The following is a 22,500-nucleotide window of genomic DNA, read 5'->3' on the forward strand; positions in this document are numbered from 1 at the left end:
GTCTAACATTTTCGGGGCGGCTTTTTTCACTTGGGTCACTTTTCTTTTACGAAGAAAAATTAAATATCTAATTCATTAAAGATTAGTTTAAAATATATATATGTGTGTTTAGCTAGCATGTGTTGTTTTTTTAAATCAGCAGTGCACGTCAAAGTGGGTACTGTTTCAGAAGATTCAACAGTTGATCAAGAAACAGTAGTCTAGCAGTATTGCAGTCGAAACGCCGCGATCTACATCATTCGTGACTCTATAGTGAGGTAAACGAACAAAGTTAATATCCTAACTTACACCACGATGAACAATAAGCACATATTTTATTACAATAGAAAAATCACTCTTCAATCATTTACCCTTGGTGACCCCACAAATGGTTTAAGGTACAGGGGCGCATATTCTACATTCTTGCAGAACTATCGATCCTTCTTTTCTCAGCAAACAACATAAATTACAGATTTGTAATCGTATTGTAAATTGCAGGCATGGAGCTGCAAAATGATTCAATTCATGGGAAAAAACTAAGAAATACTGCAAGCCGCTCTACTAAACATTGCAAAAATAGTGGGTTATCCGACCTTCTTCTCCTTTGTTTTTTTTTTTTGCTCCTCCTGGCTGTGCCTGTCCTTGACTTTTTTTCTTCGATTGCTGCCCTCAAAATCTTTTGTTGTCCAGTTTTTGTTCGTATACTAACATGCGGTCTTCCGGTTTCTGACAGGGCCCTGAATGCACCCCTCCATGCCCCCCATCAAGACCAACAAAAGGACACCTCCAATCGTTATCACAGCTATTTCCCAACTTTTAAGGCCTCCAGACTTAGACGACGAGCCTGTGATGATGGAGAAACCACAGTTAGCCATCAAACTCACCAGATCGAATCAATGATTCTCCCCTCTAACTACTTAATATTTCTTTATAAGTAAGTTAAGAGAATCTAGTCTTACATCAGAATGAGCAGCTCCAGCTCATAAGTTTGTCTTTTCTCAACATAAGCTTGTTGGATAATGTATGCGGAAAATGTGAGATGCTATCCGTGTTTCAGAAGAATTACGGTCTAGAAACCACATTTCTTTTTTTCATCTCTTCCGAGACAAAGTACTCCACATTGAAATTTTAGAGAGTAACTCTAACAAATCGAAATTTTCTTCAAAAAATCCTGAGTAGTTATCGCAAAATAACGTGGGTCACTTACTGAGAAAACATGAGGATTTATGAGAAATTTACACCACATATTTGTCCGAATATGCCACCAAACCATAGTTTTGGAACTTCGTGTTTTTCACACTGAGAAAAAGCAAATTATGGATCACAAATTCAAATACACAGAATAAAAATGAGGATTGCATTAGACATTGGGACGTATTAACTAGTACCACTTAGGGTAAACGTGAGAAAGTTACGAATAGCTTACCGGTGGGTGTTTTTGCTGTGTAAGGGATTTCTATGGAAAAAATGAATCATCACTATTATTCCCTGATTGACTATTAGATGTGAGACGGAAATTAGTTAATTACACAACAACTTCTTATCGTTACCACTACTATAATTACCACTCTCACTATTATTATAATTGTATTATTTCTGTCATTATCATCATAATCAATTATATCATTTACATATCATCTTCAAGTCAGCAGTGTATCACAGTCAAAGTGGGAACGGTTTCCGACAATTTAGCAGTTGAGCTAGAAACAGTAGAAAATCATTCTTTAATCATTTACCCTAGGGGACCCCACAAATGGTTTAAGGTACTGGGGCCCATACTCTACACTCTTGCTCAACCCTTTCTTACTCAGCAAACAACAAAAATTTCAGATTTGTAATCATATTGTATATTGCAGGCATGGAGCTGCAAAATTATTAAATTATTCATTTTTTAACTACCAGTCTACTATTACTATCACTATCACTATAATTACAATTATATTATTTCCATCATTATCATCATTATTATTTATATCATTTACATATCATCATTATCATTACTACTATTGTTGCTACCATTAGAACTGATAGCCTGACTCTACAATTTGAGACAAGTGATTAAATGTGTTCATTTATCAACAGTACATTAAGCCACAATAAACAACAATATTTTCTACAGTATTAGTAGAAATGATTACTACCATCATCATCATCATTATCACTTTTTGGTACCAATAAGTAAATAGTTTGATATTAAATACTGTAGGTGATAATATTGGAGGATGAGAGGTGGGCAGACTGAGAAATTGTACTCACCTCCCTCCTCCCCTCCAAAATAACAAAAGTAACAAACAAACAAACACACAAACAACAACAACAAACAAAAAGGAATAGGAATGGGCTATTGCAATAACTCTTACCAGGAGGAATTCCACATTTTCCTTGACAACAGCAAGCACTGGTCAATGACAAGTACTGTTTGAAGATATAAAGAACAGCATTTGAACATATGGTACAGATACACTGTGAATCAAAATAAATTGTTTTTTCTTGTGCATTGCTGATTTTCAGTTCTTCATTTTTTTAAGTTATTCAGTGTAGGCAAGCTCAATTTTGTCAAATGATACCCAAAATAAAATTACTATAAAACTCATTCTCAGTTCAACTCTTAATATTCACTCTTTCTTCTGAAAACATACACAAAGTCCAAATTTTATTTCCCCTTTCATTATCTAACTTTCTGCCAATCTCAGTGCATGCAAGTTTGAGTTCCAGGCCCTGCCTTTTGGTATGACACTCCAAATATCTAATACTGGTAATCAATTTTAGTGTTATAGTATTCTTGCCTGCCTGAATATTCACGATGAACAGTGCAAGATGTGTAATGTATTAAAGTTAACAAATACATTACATGTTGAAATGGGTTTGTTCAGTAATAGATCACAGATGATGTAAAAATGTAGTACAAACTAAAAATTGTTACAGCCTGTTGTGTCAAACATGTTGTTACAGAACAGGCAGAATGCAATATGCAACAATTTAAGAAGGAAAATTGTTCTTAGTGGTGATCTTTTCATCCCCCTTATAGATCAAAAGTCAGTACTACTAAAAAGGTGTGTATAGGTCAGGGCAGGGTTTTTTAAAGCTGAGTTAAGATAATCCAAGGTTAGTGTGAAATCTGATTTCAGATCTGATAGCTTTAATGAGGCTTCATAGGGTTTTTCGGCTGCATGAGATCTGGGCATGAAAATTAAGCACAAGCTCTAAAATTGTCAGCATGCAAAACAAATATGGTGGCTTGCTACTATCGCACCATTGTTATCTGAAAAGGTGTGTTTAAGACAGTTTTTACACAATATAGTTTTTATGTAATAGAATCTAGGGTTTCCAGTAATTGCACCTGTAACATTCATAGGCCTTCTATGCCTGAAAAAGAGGTCAACCAAAAAGAAAACATAGAGGGAAAAGATTGCCAAAAGGCGACAGATTTGAAATTCTAAACATGCTCAGATACTGATCTTAACAAAGTTCTATCCCATTACCTAATATTAAGCAACAGAGAAAATAGGGATCTTTCAAGTAAGATTATCGCATTTCAAATTATGAAAATTTTGAGAGATATTTCATAGAAGCAAATTGAAGAAAATCTAAGGCAAAGAAAATTATTGCTGGCGAGTACCTCCCTTCATGGAACCTTAGCTTAATAAAGAAAATTATTTTTATAATATGTACTAATGCAAACAAAAGTCTGAACTTTGATCACTGCCTTTTTATGGCTTTTAGTGACCTTGAAATGCAAAAACATAAAAATTTTCTAGAAAAACATTACACTGACGTGCATACCATCATTGAGCAAAAACCCTAAGGAGTCTCCTTAAAACAAAATTCAGTCAAATTCTTTTTGTCTGGAATGAGAGTATTTCATTCTCTAAAAAGAACACAGGAAATTATCCCGAAAAGGCATTTGAATAATGGAATAAAAAAACTCAGATTAACATTTAACCTTGGGTTAGTGCTTAAGTCTGCCTACAAACAACTGGGTCCTGCTTGTTATGTAAAATAAGTACCACTTTAAAAAGTGGTTAGGTAAAGAAAATATCAACTCCTGAAATGTTTGACATTTTTAGCCAATGACACTATCCACTGATGTGTACTTACATATGTATCCACTGGATCATTTTTGGTGCCAACATATTCAAAGACCGCCTCATTTTGTGGTAAAGATTGATTGCAGATTAATGAAATCACAGCTCTATGTTTACTTTTGGAATTCCTGTGACACAAACAAAGAAGATAATTCAACACTTTGAGGCAAGTAGCAACTTGGTTAAAATCCATAATAATTATAATGATGATAATGATAATAATATTACTGATGGAAATAACAATATTGATGCTGCATGCAGTAATGATGATGACAAAAATAATCATGACCATGAGAATTACAATCATTATCACAACAGTGAAAAATGAAGATGACAAAGACAGCAATGTAACAATGAAATAACATTTTAGATTGAACAAAAACTAGAATTTCCATATCTATAAAAAATATCATGGATTCCAAAGATTGTTTGAAATAATTCAAGGATGATTATGGATGCTAGAAGAAAAGGCATGCATAGCAGAACAGAGCAAAAGTTAATAACAATGTTATTGAATCATATATAATAATAACAATGATGATAATATGTTTCAGTGCTGAGTTTTTTTCCAAAGGGTACCTATAGCATCTACATGCACTCTTTTAATGGCTAATTTTGTTTAAATTCTTGTTAATTTGATAAGTTAAAAGCACTCACTGAAATTTAAGGGTAAGATTTGATTTGATCAATTCATTGTCAACATCCATTTCAAATTTTCCACTGGCTTCATCGCCCAAACTATCACACTGGTGAGCAGATAAGTTAGTCCATCTGGCAACCTAGTATACAGTTTGAGATCAATAAGTTATGTACAAAAACAAGCATTCATAACTCTTACTAATTGAGCCCACAATGAACGGGCTATAAGTTGGAGCAGAAATAAGGAGGTTCTGTAACTTGCAGTTTGGACTGAGAAAACTGGGTTAGTAAGATATTTACAACATATTACATCTCTGAGTTCAAATGCAGGCCAAAGACTTCAATTCAAACTTTCTACTTTTTGAATTTAGCAGGTTGTGCAGTGAAACGTGGTCTGCAAAATTGACCAATCAATGGAGTACTAATGGAGATATATAATATATGTGTTTATTGCACTCTGATCCATCAAAAAACCAATTAATTTTGCACTGGTTAACCCACTGCTGCCTGGAAGCAACAGACTGCACTTACTATTGTTTATTTGCCATAAATAGCAATTCACTTTGGATTTTTGAGAGATTTATGATTACAGTAATGAAATAAGGAGGACTGATCACTCTTCCCATTTGCTTTTTATTACATGCATGACTTGTTGGATCTTAATCCCTTGCAATCTCCAGACAAGTGAACATGCACTCTCATCTATTACAAGGTAATTTGTAATCCTTAGATCTCAGAAGCCAATAGATACCCACCGAAGTCTTAGAACAAGAGACGGTGGTGGTACTGTTTTCCCCAACAAACTCACTGAACTCAGCACACGGACTGTAAGATATGTACCACTTGTTCTTGGTCTTACTTGTAAACCTACAAAACGTATGTTACAAATTATAAACCACTGCGAATTACAATCACTTGACCTAAGGACCTTTTAATCCAATTTGCAGCATAGTAAATGATACAATACTTCCACTTTCAGTACACTACTTCTTGGTATTTCCCATTTTTAAGATCAAAGTTTCTTCTTTAAATATTTTGACGACACAATAAACACTGTATTGACTAAGCCTATTGGTCACAGATGGCTAATTATGACTTACAAACAGTGTTTGACTTGCAAGTAAATGCATGCAAGCCGTGAATTTGTGCAAATACTGCACGAACAATTGTACATCCCAACTCATGTAACTGTTCCAGCGACCAGATCTCACGCTTGGTCAATAACGCATGTACAACTAAAACTCAATCAAGTACCGTAGCTGTAGAATTTAAATAATTGATTACGACTCCGTTGGTTAAGTTAATAAACACGAGCAGTAATAATTCCCTAGCAATCGACATAATTTATTTCTGTTACATCAAGCTCATTCTTCTCCACAAAGAACGGCTGATGTTGGAGAAAAAGCTTGTACGATCTAGAAATAAGTTTATTCAATTCTATAAGATTTCAAGAGAGTCGTAATCACTCTACCGTTGTCGTTATTGTTTTCCAAGAATTGCGTGCATAATAAAATTTGGGGCTGTGCGTAAACCTTGCGTTCAGTTCGCTTACAATACTTTCAGTTAAGAAATGATTCTCCAGAGAGAGCTTCAATCAATAAGATTAAATCTAGAAAAGAAGCTGCAAAAATTTTAGGCAACGACGTGAGAAATTGTGCCTCTTGGCGCAACAATCTGATCTACGTTGCCACAAGTTGCGAGGTTTCTTCGAAAGTTTACGTAAACAAAGGTGTTCTGAAGTGTTTCAGTCAGGAAAAGTGAATCCCAACTTTACACAACGAGCACAAGACATACCTTGGAGAAGACGAATTTGTCTTCAATGGTAGAAGGTTGACATATTCCCTTGTGTCATTAACTGCTGGAAAATAGCACGCGCAACTCTCATATCCGTGCACAGGGATACAATCACGCGCGCGCGAAACACAGCTGATTGCCACCAGTAACATGCAAATAGCTAGGACTTGATATGAATCTGCCATTCTCGATGTAAATTTTTAAATATCCGACCTTGCACACTGGAGATATTGAGACGTGGAATTGCTGATTACGTTTGTAATGGAGGTATATCTAGGGCTACGTCTCACGTGAATTAATCGCCTGACTATTACCATAAATGGCCAATCATGAGACATGTAAGATTCAACTTGGTAAAAAAACGCACGACAGCAAAAAAAATTATGAAAAAGAAAAAAACAAAACGCACTATGTTAAAATTTGCCCCTACCTTAAAAGCCAATTTATTTAAATAAATAAATCTAATTTATTATTTGACTGAAAATGATTAAAGCACTGATGGATTGAACTTTTCCCAAGAAAGTAATCCTAAAATAAACATTTTTCCTCACAAGACACGCTCCTATCATGTGATTGGAAATGTAAGGCAGGTTTCATTGCTCAAAATAAAATTCGTAACCAGATCCTTTCGGATCGAACGTAAACATGGTTGAGAAAGTTTGCGTCCTATCGGTTGTTCGTTGTTGTAATATTGCTTTGTAAGGGCTTAAAACAGGGGTAAATTTTGAAGCTGGAATGGAAAACAGGAAATGAGAAGTATCAAACAGAATATGTCTCTACAGATTCGTCTTTTTAGGCGACGGAAATCGGGAGTTGTGGTCAAAATACCGCACAGTACGAAATCTGGATATTTGCCCCTGTCAACATCACGACCGCACTGGCGTCTGCTGTGCGTGACAAAACAAGCATCTGTCGTGACCCGTGCTTAATGGGTTAAAAAGTAACGGGAATTCTTATTTACTCATAGAAGGTTGTTGTTATCATCAGGAATTACTCCCCCAGAAAAGGGTCAGTAAATGGCGTAAATTACGATATAATATCTTACGTTTTGAAACTTTCTTAAATGTATCGCTGGGCCCAACATGACATTACATAACTTTCTTTTCTCTCGAATTTTAGGGTAGCTAAAGTCTAAGATAATATCTTCGAGAGGAAAAAATAAAAAAATAATAATAATAATGATAATAATAATGATAATGATGTAGCTGTACCTTAGCTTGAGGCCAGTTTATTTAACTCACTCAATTTGACATAAATTTGTTGGCTGCCCAGTCTCTATATTTCCATTTACTTCAGCCCAAGAGCATCACTCCGAATAATTTTTTCATCTTTGAGAACTGAATAGCACAGATTGTTAAACAAATAGATTTTAAAAATAGTAATACTTACAGCATTGTTGTGAAGCAGCAATTATTCAAGCACATATTTAAATTCCTCCATTATAAATTCTCCCTGAACAACTCATGGCCACAGGATTTTGGCAGAATCAAGCCCTTGACTAAATTAGAACCAATTAAATCCCCTTATAAAAAATTAGACCTCAAAGTTGATTATGAGCATCAAAATCATTCCTTGTTTAGCCACAAGCCTCAACTGAACATTAAAGGACCATCACTGCAAGCTCCTGCTACAGCACCAAGTAATTAATTTCCTGGACATCCCTCAGGCCACCATCAGTGAGCAAGAGTCAAGAAGATTTTGAAACTCTTAATACACGATGAATTTTGACCTGTAGTTTCCTCAATTACTCTATTTCCTAACATGAGCCAAGGATTAGTTTCACAAAGCAAGTTGCAGAATGAATTGGAACTCATTCTTACAATGGTGACTGTATGGCGAATAAAGAAAGGATAATGCTCGAAACGTCAGTTTTCAAACTCATAACGATGGCCAATTCACGGTATCAACTCAGTTGATAATATCAAATCATTTTGTAAAAGAGCGAACCTTAAAATTAGCTAAATTGCGGGGGTGTATGTTGGCTCCTTTTCCTACGTTCGAACAAACTATGTGGTAGAAAGTGGAGTCTTTCTCAGTTTGGTCTTCAGTTTTCAGGCTCCATACTACTAGCTCATCCCCCCTCCGAGGGGAGGGGTTGAGCGGATTTGGGAGGGGTGGGGCAATAGATTTTACGTTTTTCCCAACCCCCTTCGCACACCGTCCACACCAACTCTTAATCAAACATGGCCGGCCGGATAACGTAACGGTAGCGAGCTTGAAACGTAATGTTGCCCTCATAAGACGCCTGAACTGTAAACTAACCACAGGACACTTTATATATGTACGTGTGTGCCTTACAAATAGATGATCAGATAGCTTGGAAAACAAACCCCCCTCCCCTAGTCCCTTCAAGTGAAGTCGCTTGATCTTCACCCGACACTAACCATCAAAAATATGGTCGTATTTTTGAAATTGTATACAATAACGTTCATAGTTAGCTAACTTCATTTCAAAAATGCCTTTTAATTGGCTTTTCGGCTAATACACTCGATTTGGCCATGTTTTTATGTTTAACAAATGGAAAAGCCTTGATTGTGCTCTGTTCTGCTGTAAAGCACACAGGAAGCTGCTAGAGTTTACGCTCATCTATATTTGGAGAAAAACGATCGTGACGCTAAGATTAATGCAAGAGAAATCAAATCAAACCATTTGATCTTAAGCACTAAAATTAAGAAAACAAATCTAATCAAAAATTAAAATTACACATAACAACCTGCACAGCTGGTGCAAGAGACTAGAAATACGAGACTAAAAAACCGTCTAACATTCTCGGGGCGGCTTTTTTCACTTGGGTCACTTTTCTTTTACGAAGAAAAATTAAATATCTAATTCATTAAGGATTAGTTTAAAATATATATATATATATATATATATATATATATGTGTGTGTTTAGCTAGCATGTGTTTTTTTTTAAATCAGCAGTGCACGTCAAAGTGGGTACTGTTTCAGAAGTTTCAACAGTTGATCAAGAAACAGTAGACTAGCAGTATTGCAGTCGAAACACCGCGATCTACATCATTCGTGACTCTATCGTGAGACAAACGAACAAAGTTAATATCCTAACTTACACCACGATGAACGATAAGTACATATTTTATTACAATAGAAAAATCACTCTTCAATCATTTACCCTTGGTGACCCCACAAATGGTTTAAGGTACTGGGGCCCATATTCTACATTCTTGCAGAACTTTCGATCCTTCTTTTCTCAGCAAACAACATAAATTACAGATTAGTAATCGTATTGTAAATTGCAGGCATGGAGCTGCAAAATGATTCAATTCATGGGAAAAAACTAAGAAATACTGCAAGCCGCTCTACTAAACATTGCAAAAATAGTGGGTTATCCGACCTTCTTCTCCTTTGTTTTTTTTTTTGCTCCTCCTGGCTGTGCCTGTCCTTGACTTTTTTTCTTCGATTGCTGCCCTCAAAATCTTTTGTTGTCCAGTTTTTATTCGTATACTAACATGCGGTCTTCCGGTTTCTGACAAAACCCTGAATGCACCCCTCCATCCCCCCCATCAAGACCAACAAAAGGACACCTCCAATCGTTATCACAGCTATTTCCCAACTTTTAAGGCCTCCAGACTTAGACGACGAGCCTGTGATGATGGAGAAACCACAGTTAGCCATCAAACTCACCAGATCTAATCAATGATTCTCCCTTCTAACTACTTAATATTTCCTTATAAGTAAGTTACGAGAATCTAGTCTTACATCAGAATGAGCAGCTCCAGCTCATAAGTTTGTCTTTTTTCAACATAAGCTTGTTGGATATGGTATGCGGAAAATGTGAGATGCTATCCGTGTTTCAGAGGAATTACGGTCTAGAAATCACATTTCTTTTTTTCATCTCTTCCTAGACAAAGTACTCCACATTGAAATTTTAGAGAGTAACCCTAACAAATCGAAATTTTCTTCAAAAAATCCTGAGTAGTTATCGCAAAATAACGTGGGTCACTCACTGAGAAAACATGAGGATTTATGAGAAATTTACACCACATATTTGTCCGAATATGCCACCAAACCATAGTTTTGGAACTTCGTGTTTTTCACACTGAGAAAAAGCAAATTATGGATCACAAATTCAAATACACAGAATAAAAATGAGGATTGCATTAGACATTGGGACGTATTAACTAGTACCACTTAGGGTGAACGTGAGAAAGTTACGAATAGCTTACCTGTGGGTGTTTTTGCTGTGTAAGGGATTTCTATGGAAAAAAAAATGAATCATCACTATTATTCCCTGATTGACTATAAGATGTGAGACGGAAATTAGTTAATTACAAAACAACTTCTTATTGTTACCACACTACTATTATTACCACTATCACTATTATTATAATTGTATTATTTCCATCATTATCATCATAATTAATTATATCATTTACATATCATCTTCAAGTCAGCAGTGTATCACAGTCAAAGTGGGAACGGTTTCAGAAAATTTAGCAGTTGAACAAAAAACAGTAGAAAATCACTCTTTAATCATTTACCTTCGGGGACCCCACAATTGGTTTAAGGTACTGGGGCCCATATTCTACACTCTTGCGGAACTTTCAACCCTTTTTTACTCAGCAAACAACAAAAATTCAGATTTGTAATCATATTGTATATTGCAGGCATGGAGCTGCAAAATTATTCAATCATTAATTTGTTAAATACCACTACTATTATTATCACTATCATTATAATTACAATTATATTACTTCCATCATTAACATCATTATTATTTATATCATTTACATATCATCATTATCATTACTATTATTGTTGCTACCATTAGAACTGATAGCCTGACTCTACAATTTGAGACAAGTGATTAAATGTGTTCATTTATCAACAGTACATTAAGCCACAATAAACAACAACATTTTCTACAGTATTAGTAGAAATTATTACTGCCATCATCATCATTATCACTTTTTGGTACCAATAAGTAAATAGCTTAATATTAATTACTGTAGGTGATAATATCAGAGGATGGGAGGTGGGTGGACTGAGAAATTGTACTCACTTCCCTACTCCCCTCCAAAACTATGCATCGCAAATTCAAATTCACAGAATAAAAATGAGGATTGCATTAGACATTGGGACGCATAAAGTGGTACCACTTAGGGAAAACATGAGAAAGTTACAAATAGCTTACCTGTGAGTGTTTTTGCTGTGTAGAGGATTTCTATGGAAAAAATGAATCATCACTATTATTCCCTGATTGACTATTAGATGTGAGAAGGAAATTACTTAATTAAGCAACAACTTCTTATTGTTACCACTACTATTATTACCACTATCACTATTATTATAATTATGTTATTTCTGTCATTATCATCATAATTATTTATATCATTTACATATCATCTTCAAGTCAGCAGTGTATCATTAAAGTGGGAACTGTTTCAGAAAATTTAACAGTTGATCAAGACACAGTAGAAAAATCACTCTTTCATCATTTACCTTAGGGGACCCCAAAAATGGTTTAAGGTAATGGGGCCCATATTCTACACTCTTACAGAACTTTCAACCCTTCTTTACTTAGCAAACATCAAAAATTTCAGATTTGTAATCATATTGTATATTGGAATTACGGTCAACTCGCCGACAGACCAACTCGCCGACGCCAACTCGCCGACGTATAAAATCGAGTAGAGACGTCGGCGAGTTGGTCGTCAATCCAATACAACTTATTAGAAGTTAAACATACAAAAAATTTAACGATATTTAGTAAAAAAAACACTGGTGAACATTGGTGAACATCAAGCAGAAGCTTAAACATTGGTGAACATTGGTGAACATTGGTGAACATCACCAATGACTAGAACAGCTTAAGACGCGCAAGAGTTATCATGTCAATCGCTCAGATTTTTTAACGAAACTTGGCTTTCTAGACAATATCTTTAGTAAAAAGCAATTCTTTTTATTTGCAACAACGTTTATAAGGATCTCAAGGCGAATAAAACGAAGTAAACATCACCAATGACTCTAACAACTTCAAACGCGAACGAGTTATTGTGTGACAACAACACTGTAAAGACTCATCATGACAATCGGTCAGATTTTTAAAGAAAACTTGGCTTTCTAGACAAGATCTTTAGTAAAAAGCAATTATTTTTATTTGCAACGAAGTTTATAAGGATCTCAAGGCGAATAAAGTAAAGTAAACATTGCCAATGACTCTAACAGCTTCAGACGCGAACGAGTTATTGGGTGACAACAACACCGTAAAGACTCATCATGTCAATCGCTCAGATTTTTTAAGAAAACATGTTCATCCATGTTCACCGATGTTTAAGCTTCTGTTTGATGTTTTACTAAATATCGTTTACTTTTCTGTATGTTTAACTTCTAATAAGTTGTATTGGATTGACGACCAACTCGCCGACGTCTCTACTCGATTTTATACGTCGGCGAGTTGGCGTCGGCGAGTTGGTCCGTCGGCGAGTTGACTGGTTACCGTATATTGCAGGTATGGAGCTGCAAAATAATTAAATTATTCATTTTTTAAATACTATTATTATCACTATGATAATCATTATAATTGCAATTATATTACTTCCATCATTATCATCATTATTATTTCTATCATTTACATATCATCATTATCATTACTATTATTATTGCTATCATTAGAACTGATAGCCTGACTCTACAATTTGAGACAAGTGATTAAATGTGTTCATGTGTTCATTTATCAACAGTACATTAAGCCACAATAAACAACAACATTTTCTACAGTATTAGTAGAAATTATTACTGCCATCATCATCATTATCACTTTTTGGTACCAATAAGTAAATAGCTTAATATTTATTACTGTAGGTGATAATATCAGAGGATGGGAGGTGGGTGGACTGAGAAATTGTACTCACTTCCCTACTCCCCTCCAAAAGTAAAAAAAAAACAACAACAACAACAACAACAAACAAAATGGAATAGGAATAGGCTATTGCAATAACTCTTACGAGGAGGAATTCCACATTTTCCTTGACAACAGCAAGCACTGGTCAATGATAAATACTGTTTGAAGATATAAAGAACAGTATTTGAACATATGGTACAGATACACTGTAAATCAAAATAAATTGTTTTTTCTTGTACATTGCTTATTTTCAGTTTTGATTTTTTAAAGTTATTCAGTGTAGGCAAGCTCAATTTTGTCAAATGATACCCAAAATAAAAAGTTACTTTAAAACTCATTCTCAGTTCAACTCAGTCTTAATATTCACTCTTTCTTCTGAAAACATACACAAAGTCCAAATTGTATTTTCCCTTTCGTTATCTAACTGTCTGCCAATCTCAGTGCATGCAGGTTTGAGTTCCAGGCCCTGCCTTTTGGTATGACACTCCAAATATCTAATACTGGTAATCAATTTTAGTGTTATAGTATTCTCGCCTGCCTGAATATTCACGATGAACACTGCAAGATGTGTAATGTATTAAAGTTAACAAATACATTACATGTTGACATGGGTTTGTTCATTAATAGATCACAGATGACATAAAAATGTAGTACGAACTAAAGATTGTTACTTTATAAGTCCAGCCAGTTGTGTCAAACATGTTGTTGCGGAACAGGCAGGAAGCAACATGGAACTTATTTGTTTTATGCAGCAATTTAAGAAGGAAAATTGTTCTTAGTGGTGATCTTTTTATCCTCCAAATAGATCAAAAGTCAGTTCTACTCAAAAGGTGTGTATAGCTCAGGGCAAGGTTTTTTAAAGCTGGGTTAAGATAATCCAGGGTTAGTGTGAAATCTGATTTCAGATCTGATAGCTTTAACAAGGCTCCATAGGGTTTTTTGGCCGCATGAGATCTGGGTATGAAAATTAAGCACAAGCTCTAAAATTGTCAGCAAAACAAACATGGTGGTTTGCTACGATCGCGCTATTGTTATCTGAAAAGGTGCATTTAAGACAGTTTTACATAATATAGTTTTTATGTGATGGAATCTAGGGTTTCCAGCAATTGTTCCCATAACATTCATAGGCCTTCTATGCCTGAAAAAAGGGTCAACCGAAAAGAAAACATAGATGGAAAAGATTGCCAAAAGGCGACAGATTTAAAATTCTAAACATGCTCAGATACCGATCTTGATGAAGTTCTATTCCATTGTGTAATATTATATGCAACAGAGAAAGTAAGGATCTTTTGAGTAAGATTTATCACAATTCAAATTATGAAAATTTTGAGAGACATTTCAGAGAAGCAAATTGGAGAAAATCTAAGGCAAAGCAATTATCATTGGTGAGCACCTCCCTTCATAGAACCTTAGCTCAATAAAGCAAAAATTTTCTAGAAAAAACATACCGCTGGCGAGCACACCATCATTGAGCAAAAACCCTAAGGAGTCTCTTTAAAACAAAATTCAGTCAAATTCTTTTTGTCTAGAATAAGACTATTTCATGCTCTAAAAAGAATGCAATAAATTATCCCAAAAAGGCATTTGAATAATGGAATAAAAAAACCCAGATTAACATTTAGATGAGTAGCACAATCACCATGCCCATAGGGGGTTGACTGCAAACTTTCAATGATTTCTTCTGTTTTACATTTTCATTGAAGCCAAATCTTTGCTTACAGGTAAAATTGTTCGTATTGATTATAGTAAAAGCAAAAAATCAGAAAACCACATTACTGTCTTTGAGAAAATACCCGTGAAAGATGAAAAATCGAGCCAATTTTGGTTGTAACGCGTAACACAATATCAGTGGTAAAATTTTTTAAATACATTTTTCACTGAAAAGAAAGTTCGTTTGAGCAAACAAATTACACCTAATGATAACACACAATAAACACTACATTTGAGCAAAACTTTGACATTTCAAGTTTATTAAAACGCATAGAAAAGATTCATCATTCTTAAGTATCCTTTGTGTAACGCTGGGTTTCAGAATTTGGAAGTACACCAAGTTGTTGTCCGCAGAATGACTGAACTGGAATCCTGTGGGAACAAAAACACATTAACCAAATGCTCATACTTGGTGTTCTAAAATAGCGAAAAATCAGTCTAAAGGATTCACTATAAACGGAGAAATATCAGTGTAAAACGGTCGCTACGGTTTTGTAAAACCTGATTACGCAATAATATTTTTCATCAACTTACCTTCTCCTTCGCTAATATACTTCAAACACGGCAAAGTCGGGTTTCGAAATCGATTACACTTCAATGCTCATAAGTTTCTCTTGTCATTTCCAAGTTTTCGGGTCCATATCTTTAGAAACGGCCAAAATATTCACTTTTGACCAAGTCGCTACGTTTTTAACCATGTTGACGCCATATTGAGAACGGAGTCTCGCCACAAATACCACCAAAAGCGCTATGAAATCTGTTGTTTGCTCCGCCATTTTCGACTTCATCTTTTCATCTCTGTGTCGAAAATATCTTGGTAACCTTTCCTATTTTGGTTTCTGCGACGTTATTAAGGGTCGGGGGTCTTCAAGCTCAATAATTTTTCTGAGATTTAGCCATCTGTAAATATCGCTTCAAGTGTGTCGGGAAATGGTGCTCGCCGACAAAGGAAACTCGCGTATGAAGATTTTCACCAGATTTAATATTTCTCACGATTTACAGCTCTCACTTTGTGGGTACACGTCGTGGTATTCTCTCTCCAAAATCGATCTCATCTGTCTGTAATTCTATATTTTATCCTTAAGATGAATAGCCTATTGTTACAATCACGCGTTTCGCAATCAGTTCATGCACGTAACATAAAAAGGTAACACAACTCGCTTCCGGTCACGACAAGTGCGCTTGAAAAGAGATATGGTTAACGAAAAGGAAGAAAAGCTTGCGAGGATCAAAGAGTGGAGAAGGAAAAAGCAGGAAAAGAATAGGCTAAGGAATCTAAAATATAATGAAAAGAATCGCAAAAAGAGAGCTGAATTTCCAAGAGAAAAATGGTGATGTGATCTTCAAGTTGTAAAAAGAGGCAGAAAGTCAGTTTTTAGAGTGCCAGTTGATCTCACTAGGGAGATACTAGCCTCCATGTAATACAAAATGTTATTATTTCTACTTTTTACTGTGTCAGTGAACTCGAAATTGATTATTTGTAAAAAAGACCACGCCAACAAGGGATTATGGGTAAATACAAATTTGAATCAAATGTGACAAAAATAAAATAGTTTGAAATAAATCAGTTGTAATAATAAATGTGAGTTTAAAACAGACCTAAAGAAGTGATTTTGTCCCAAACTAGCAATTTTCACATTTTCCATACATGTTACAGAAGTGGGTATGGTGATTGTGCTACTCATCTTAACCTTGGGTTAGTGCTAGTCTGCCTACAAGCAACTGGGTCCTGCTTGTTATGTAAAATAAGTCCTACTTTAAAAAGTGGTTAGGTAAAGAAAATATCAACTCCTGAAATGTTTGACATTTTTAGCCGATGTATCCACTGATGTGTACTTACATATGTATCCACTGGAACATTTATGGTACCAACATATTCAAAGACCGCCTCATTTTGTGGTAAAGATTGATTGCAGATTAATGAAATCACAGCCCTATGTTTACTTTTGGAATTCCTGTAACACAAAAAAGGAAGATAATTCAACACTTTGAGACAAGTAGTAACTTGGTTAAAATCCATAATAATTATAATGATGATAATGATAATAATATTACTGATGGAAATAACAATATTGATGCTGCAAGCAGTAATGATGATGACAAAAATAATCATGACCATGAGAATTACAATCATTATTACAATGGTGAAAAATAATGATGACAAAGACAGCAATGTAACAATGAAATAAACATTTTAGATTGAACAAAAACTAGAATTTCCACATCTACATATAAAATATCATAGATTCCAAAGATTGTTTTAAATAATTCATGGTGATTACAGATGCTAGAAGAAAAGGCATGCATAGCAGAACAAAGCAAAAATTAATAACAATGTTATTGGATCATGAATAATAATAACAATAAGTTTCAGTGCTGAGGTTTTTTTCTAAATAGCTACCTAATATTAGCACCTACATGCACTCTTTTAGTGGCTAATCTTGTTTCAATTCTTGTTAATTTGATAAGTTAAAAGCACTCACTGAAATTTAAGGGTAAGATTTGATTTGATCAATTCATTGTCAACATCCATTTCAAATTTTCCACTGGCTTCATCACCCAAACTATCACACTGGTGAGCAGATAAGTTAGTCCATCTGGCAACCTAGTATACAGTTTGAGATCAATAAGTGTATGTACAAAAACAAGCATTCATAATTCTTACTAATTGAGCCCACAATGAACGGGCTATAAATTGGAGCGGAAATAAGGAGGTTCCGTAACTCACAGTTGGACTGAGAAAACTGGGTTAGTAAGATATTTACAACATATTACATCTCTGAGTTCAAATGCAGGCCGAAGACTTTAATTCAAACTTTCTACTTTTTGAATTTAGCAGGTTGTGCAGTAAAATGACAGTGGTCCACAAAATTGACCAATCATAGTGCATGTACTAGTGGATATATATATAATATATGTGTTTATTGCACTCTGATCCATCAAAAAACCAATTAATTTTGCACTGGTTAACCCACTGCTGCCTGGAAGCAACAGACTGCACTTACTATTGTTTACTTGCCATAAATAGCAATTCACTTTGGATTTTTTGAGGGATTTATAATTACAGTAATGAAATGATAAGGATTGATCACTCTTCCCATTTGCTTTTTATTACATGCACGACTTGTTGGATCTTAATCCCTTCCAATCTCCAGACAAGTGAACATGCACTCACATCTATTACAAGGTATGTTATCCTTAGATCTCAGAAACCAATAGATACCCACCGAAGTCTTAGAACAAGAGATGGTGCTGGTACTGTTTTCCCCTACAAACTCACTGAATTCAGCACATGGACTGTAAGATATGTACCAATTGTTCTCGGTCTTACTTGTAAACCTACAAAACGTACGTTACAAATTATTAACCACTGCGAATTACAATCACTTTACCTCAGGACCTTTCAATCGAATTTACAACATAGTAAATGACAGACTACTTCCACTTTCAGTACACTACTGCTTGGTATTTCCCATTTTTAAGATCAAAGTTTCTTCTTTAAATATTTTGACGACACAATAATTACTGTATTGACTAAGCCTACTGGTCACAGATGGCTAATTATGACTTACAAACAGTGTTTGACTTGCAAGTAAAGCCAAGTCGCGAATTTATGCAAATGCCGCTCAAACAATTGTACATCCTCACTGATGTAACCGTTCCAGCGACCAGATCTCACGCTTGGTCAATAACGCATCACCAACAAAAACTCAATTAAGTACCATAGTTGTAGAATTTAAATAATTGATTACTACTCCGTTGGTTGAGTTAATTAACACGAGCAGTGATAATTCCCTAGCAATCGGCATCATTTATTTCTATTATGTCAAGCTCATTCTTCTTCGCAAAGAACGGCTGATGTTGGAGAAAAAGCTTGTACTATCTAGAAATAACTTTATTCAATTCTATAAGATTTCAAGAGAGTCGCAATCACTCTACCGTTGTCGCTATTGTTTTCCAAGAATTGCGTGCATAATAAAATTTGGGGCTGTGCATAAACCTTGCGCACAGTTCGCTTACAATACTTTCAGTTGAGAAATGATTCTCCAGAGAGAGCTTCAATCAATAAGATTAAATCTAGAAAAGAAGCTGCAAAAATTTTAGGCAACGACGTGAGAAATTGTGCCTCTTGGCGCAACAATCTGATCTACGTTGCCACAAGTTGCGAGGTTTCTTCGAAAGTTTACGTAAACAAAGGTGTTCTGAAGTGTTTCAGTAAGGAAAAGTGAATCCCAACTTTACACAACAAGCACAAGACATACCTTGGAGAAGACGAATTTATCTTCAATGGTAGAAGGTTGACATATTCCCTTGTGTCATTAACTGCTGGAAAATAGCACGCGCAACTCTCATATCCGTGCACAGGGATACAATCACGCGCGCGCGAAACACAGCTGATTGCCACCAGTAACATACAAATAGCTAGGACTTGATATGAATCTGCCATTCTCAATGTAAATTTTTAAATATCCGACCTTGCACACTGGAGATATTAAGATGTGAAATTGATGAGTACGTTTGTAATGGAGGTATATCTGGGGCTACGTCTCACGTGAATTAACCGCCTGACTATTATTACCATAAATGGTCAATCATGAGACATCTAAGATTTTGAAGCTGGAATGGAAAACAGGAAATGAGAAGTTTCAAACAGAATATGTCTCTACAGATTCGTCTTTTTAGGCGACGGAAATCGGGAGTTGTGGTCAAAATACCGCACAGTACGAAATCTGGGTATTTGCCCATGTCAACATCACGACTGCACTGGCGTCTGCTGTGCGTGACAAAACAGACATCTGTCGTGACCCTTGCTTAATGGGTTAAAAAGTAACGAGAATTCTTATTTGCTTATTTGAAGGTTGTTTTTATCATCAGGAATTACTCCCCCAGAAAAGGGTCAGTAAATGGCGTAAATTACGATATAATATCTTACTATTTGAAACTTTCTTAAATGTGTCGCAAGGCCCAACATGACGTTACATAACTTTCTTTTCTCTCGAATTTTAGGGTAGCTAAAGTCTAAGCTAATATCTTCGAGAGGAAAAATAAATAAATAAATAAATAAATAATGATAACAATGATAATGATGTAGCTTGAGGCCAGTTTATTTAACTCGCTCAATTTGACATAAATTTGTGTGCTGCCCAGTCTCCATATTTCCTTTTACTTCAGCCCAAGAGCATCACTCCGAACAATTTTTTTTCTTTGAGAACTGAACAGCACAGATTGTTAAACAAATAGATTTAAAAAAATAGTAATACTTACAGAATTGTTACCATTTTACATGTGAAGCAGCAATTATTCAAGCACATATTTAAATTCCCCATTACAAATTCTTCCTGAACAACTCATGGCCACAGGATTTTGGCAGAATCAAGCCCTTAACGAAATTAGAACCAATTAAATCCCCTAATGAAAAATTAGACCTCAAAGTTGATTATGAGCATCAAAATCATTCCTTAGCCACAAGTCTCAACAGAACATTAAAGGACCATCACTGCAAGCTCCTGCTACAGCACCAAGTAATTTCCTGGACATCCCTCAAGCCACCATCAGTGAGCAAGAGTCAAGGAGATTTTGAAACTCTTAAAACATGATGAATTTTGACCTGTAGTTTCCTTAATTATCCTATTTCCTGACATGAGCCCAGGATTCGTTTCACAAAGCAAGTTGCAGAATGAATTGGAACTCATTCTTGCCACCCACACTTGTTACTTTATTCCCAGAACAAGACTATTTCTGCCCTTTATTCCACATCACAACGTGAATAAGTATCTGATAATTGGCCTTTACATTAAAAAAGTGCTCTCTACCAAAAACCAGACTGTGGTTAAAAAAAATTCATTGATGATTTCAACATGCCACAAAATGAACAACAAAGTGCTGAGCTGGTGGACTTAACCCTTTAACTCCCATGAATGACCAATACAGAATTTCTCCTTACAATATCAATACCATATCAAGCAGATAAGTGATGAGAATAAAGAAAAATATAAATTTGGGGATAATTAGTCAATCCAACTCTAAATTCTCTGAACCAACATTATAAGAATCGTACAGTTGACAACAAGGAGAATTACAATTTTGATCTGGGAGTTAAAGAGCTGATTAGCAACTTCACATAAGGAAAGATGCCTTTTTGGGAACATCCTCACACCAAATATAGGAAGAATGTCCATCATTTTGCAGTTGGATTAGACAGCAATTTCAACATTGGCAAATATCAACTAGGTAAGAACTCAAGCATGTGTAAATCAAGAATCACCATCATGGTACCAAAAGATGACATGTGCAATAACAAGGAAACTCTGTAACAAAGGTTGTTTCATAATTTTATTGAACACACTGGTGTTGTTGCACCATACATAAATGTTACAAATACCGTGAAATTGCTTCATGGCAAATAAATTCTAAAATAAACTATTATGATACCAAAACAAAAATTACTGCTTTATTACTGTATCATAGATGCTATTCCATGGTTACAGCAGAGTCACATCTTTACTAGGAAAACACCAATAAGGGTAGTCAAAATAGTGAAGCCCACAATCTAATAAAACTACATTGTCAAAGTGTGTTCTCACTCGGGGCCATGTGAGTAATCTTGGGAAAAACAAACCCACAAGAAGCTCCCTTGAAATCGCACTATTATGCACTTCTAGAGAAACCTGGGATTAATCCCCAGCATTTCTAAATGTAAACGAGAGGCATCCAAAACATTTCCATTTGTCTAGTGTTCACAAGAGTACCCTCGAAAGAGCCAAATAATTTTCCTTTACAGCCAATAATGACGCAAAATTCACCTTGCAACACAATTGCAACAGATCGAAGTTCCAACATCGAAAAACCCGATCCAAGAGTAACACACCAGGATGTTAACCATGAAATTGACCACAATCAAACCAGGAAAGAAAAAAATCAGCCATCTTTCGTAGAAAAATCGTTCTTCAATAGAAAGACCTCTTAAGATTGTATATCAATCAAAGACGTTGTCTCACAAGGCGACAAAACTGTCTAAGGCCTGTTCCAAACGTCGTGCTACTGCCGTGCCGAACTCAAATGAAATAGTAATTTCGATTTAAGCACGGCAGTAGCACGCCGTTTGAAACCATTAAGCGCGGCACGGCTGAATTAGGTTCGGCACGACTACTTAGCGCGGCAGGCCTTGCCGTGCCGCACGGCAGTAGCACGACTTGATTTCAAACGTTGTGCTACTGTCGCGCCGAACTCAATTCATAAATTAATTTAACGTATTTTGCATTATTTGCATACTATTACGCATGCGCACTAATAAAAAAAGACAAATGGCGTCGTGGCGCAAAAATCTACCCGTTTTGCCCGAAAGCTTGAGAGAAGAGGAACCCGACGGTGACAATAGCTCCGCCGACGTTTCCCGAACTTTTTTAAAAAGATGTTCACCTGCATCATTC

General features: G+C 35.5%; 2 protein-coding genes across 6 annotated transcripts in view; both read right to left on the bottom strand.

The window, feature by feature from the left end:
* The window catches only part of LOC131783878 (uncharacterized), a 27,825-nt gene extending 21,002 nt beyond the window's left edge, over positions 1 to 6,823 (bottom strand). Inside the window, exons 1-8 of one of the 3 annotated variants that reach the window (XR_010716064.1) lie at positions 6,498 to 6,823; positions 5,459 to 5,570; positions 4,722 to 4,843; positions 4,078 to 4,192; positions 2,340 to 2,394; positions 1,406 to 1,435; positions 573 to 823; positions 1 to 247 (exon numbers count right to left, since the gene is read on the bottom strand). The exon at positions 1 to 247 is cut by the window's left edge and continues 1,832 nt beyond it. Coding sequence is in view for 1 of the 3 variants with exons in the window: in XM_066160689.1 (XP_066016786.1) it covers positions 684 to 823; positions 1,406 to 1,435; positions 2,340 to 2,394; positions 4,078 to 4,192; positions 4,722 to 4,843; positions 5,459 to 5,570; positions 6,498 to 6,682 (759 nt within the window). In the remaining 2 variants the exon portion in view is untranslated. Of the gene's footprint in view, positions 824 to 1,405; positions 1,436 to 2,339; positions 2,395 to 4,077; positions 4,193 to 4,721; positions 4,844 to 5,458; positions 5,571 to 6,497 lie in introns of all 3 variants that reach the window. The other 2 variants (XR_010716065.1, XM_066160689.1) reach the window with 2 other exon arrangements.
* Positions 6,824 to 8,924: 2,101 nt separating this feature from the next.
* LOC131783877 (uncharacterized) lies at positions 8,925 to 19,606 on the bottom strand. Of its 3 annotated transcripts, XR_010716063.1 has the most exons (9): positions 19,333 to 19,606; positions 18,298 to 18,409; positions 17,554 to 17,675; positions 16,911 to 17,025; positions 13,464 to 13,518; positions 11,651 to 11,680; positions 10,683 to 10,712; positions 9,851 to 10,100; positions 8,934 to 9,083 (listed from the first exon to the last, which is right to left on the bottom strand). XR_010716063.1 is itself a non-coding variant. In XM_066160688.1 (8 exons), the coding sequence occupies exons 1-8, from the start codon at positions 19,515 to 19,517 to the stop codon at positions 9,961 to 9,963; spliced, it is 789 nt and encodes a 262-aa protein (XP_066016785.1). In that variant the 5' UTR covers positions 19,518 to 19,606; the 3' UTR covers positions 8,927 to 9,960. The 3 variants fall into 3 exon arrangements, 2 of the variants coding, with proteins under 2 accessions (XP_058956632.2, XP_066016785.1); XM_066160688.1 differs by having other exon boundaries at positions 8,927 to 10,100; XM_059100649.2 differs by lacking the exon at positions 11,651 to 11,680 and having other exon boundaries at positions 8,925 to 10,100.
* Positions 19,607 to 22,500: the final 2,894 nt, after the last annotated feature.

The sequence above is a fragment of the Pocillopora verrucosa genome, chromosome 13, assembly GCF_036669915.1.
Source record: "Pocillopora verrucosa isolate sample1 chromosome 13, ASM3666991v2, whole genome shotgun sequence".
Lineage (NCBI taxonomy): Eukaryota > Metazoa > Cnidaria > Anthozoa > Scleractinia > Pocilloporidae > Pocillopora > Pocillopora verrucosa.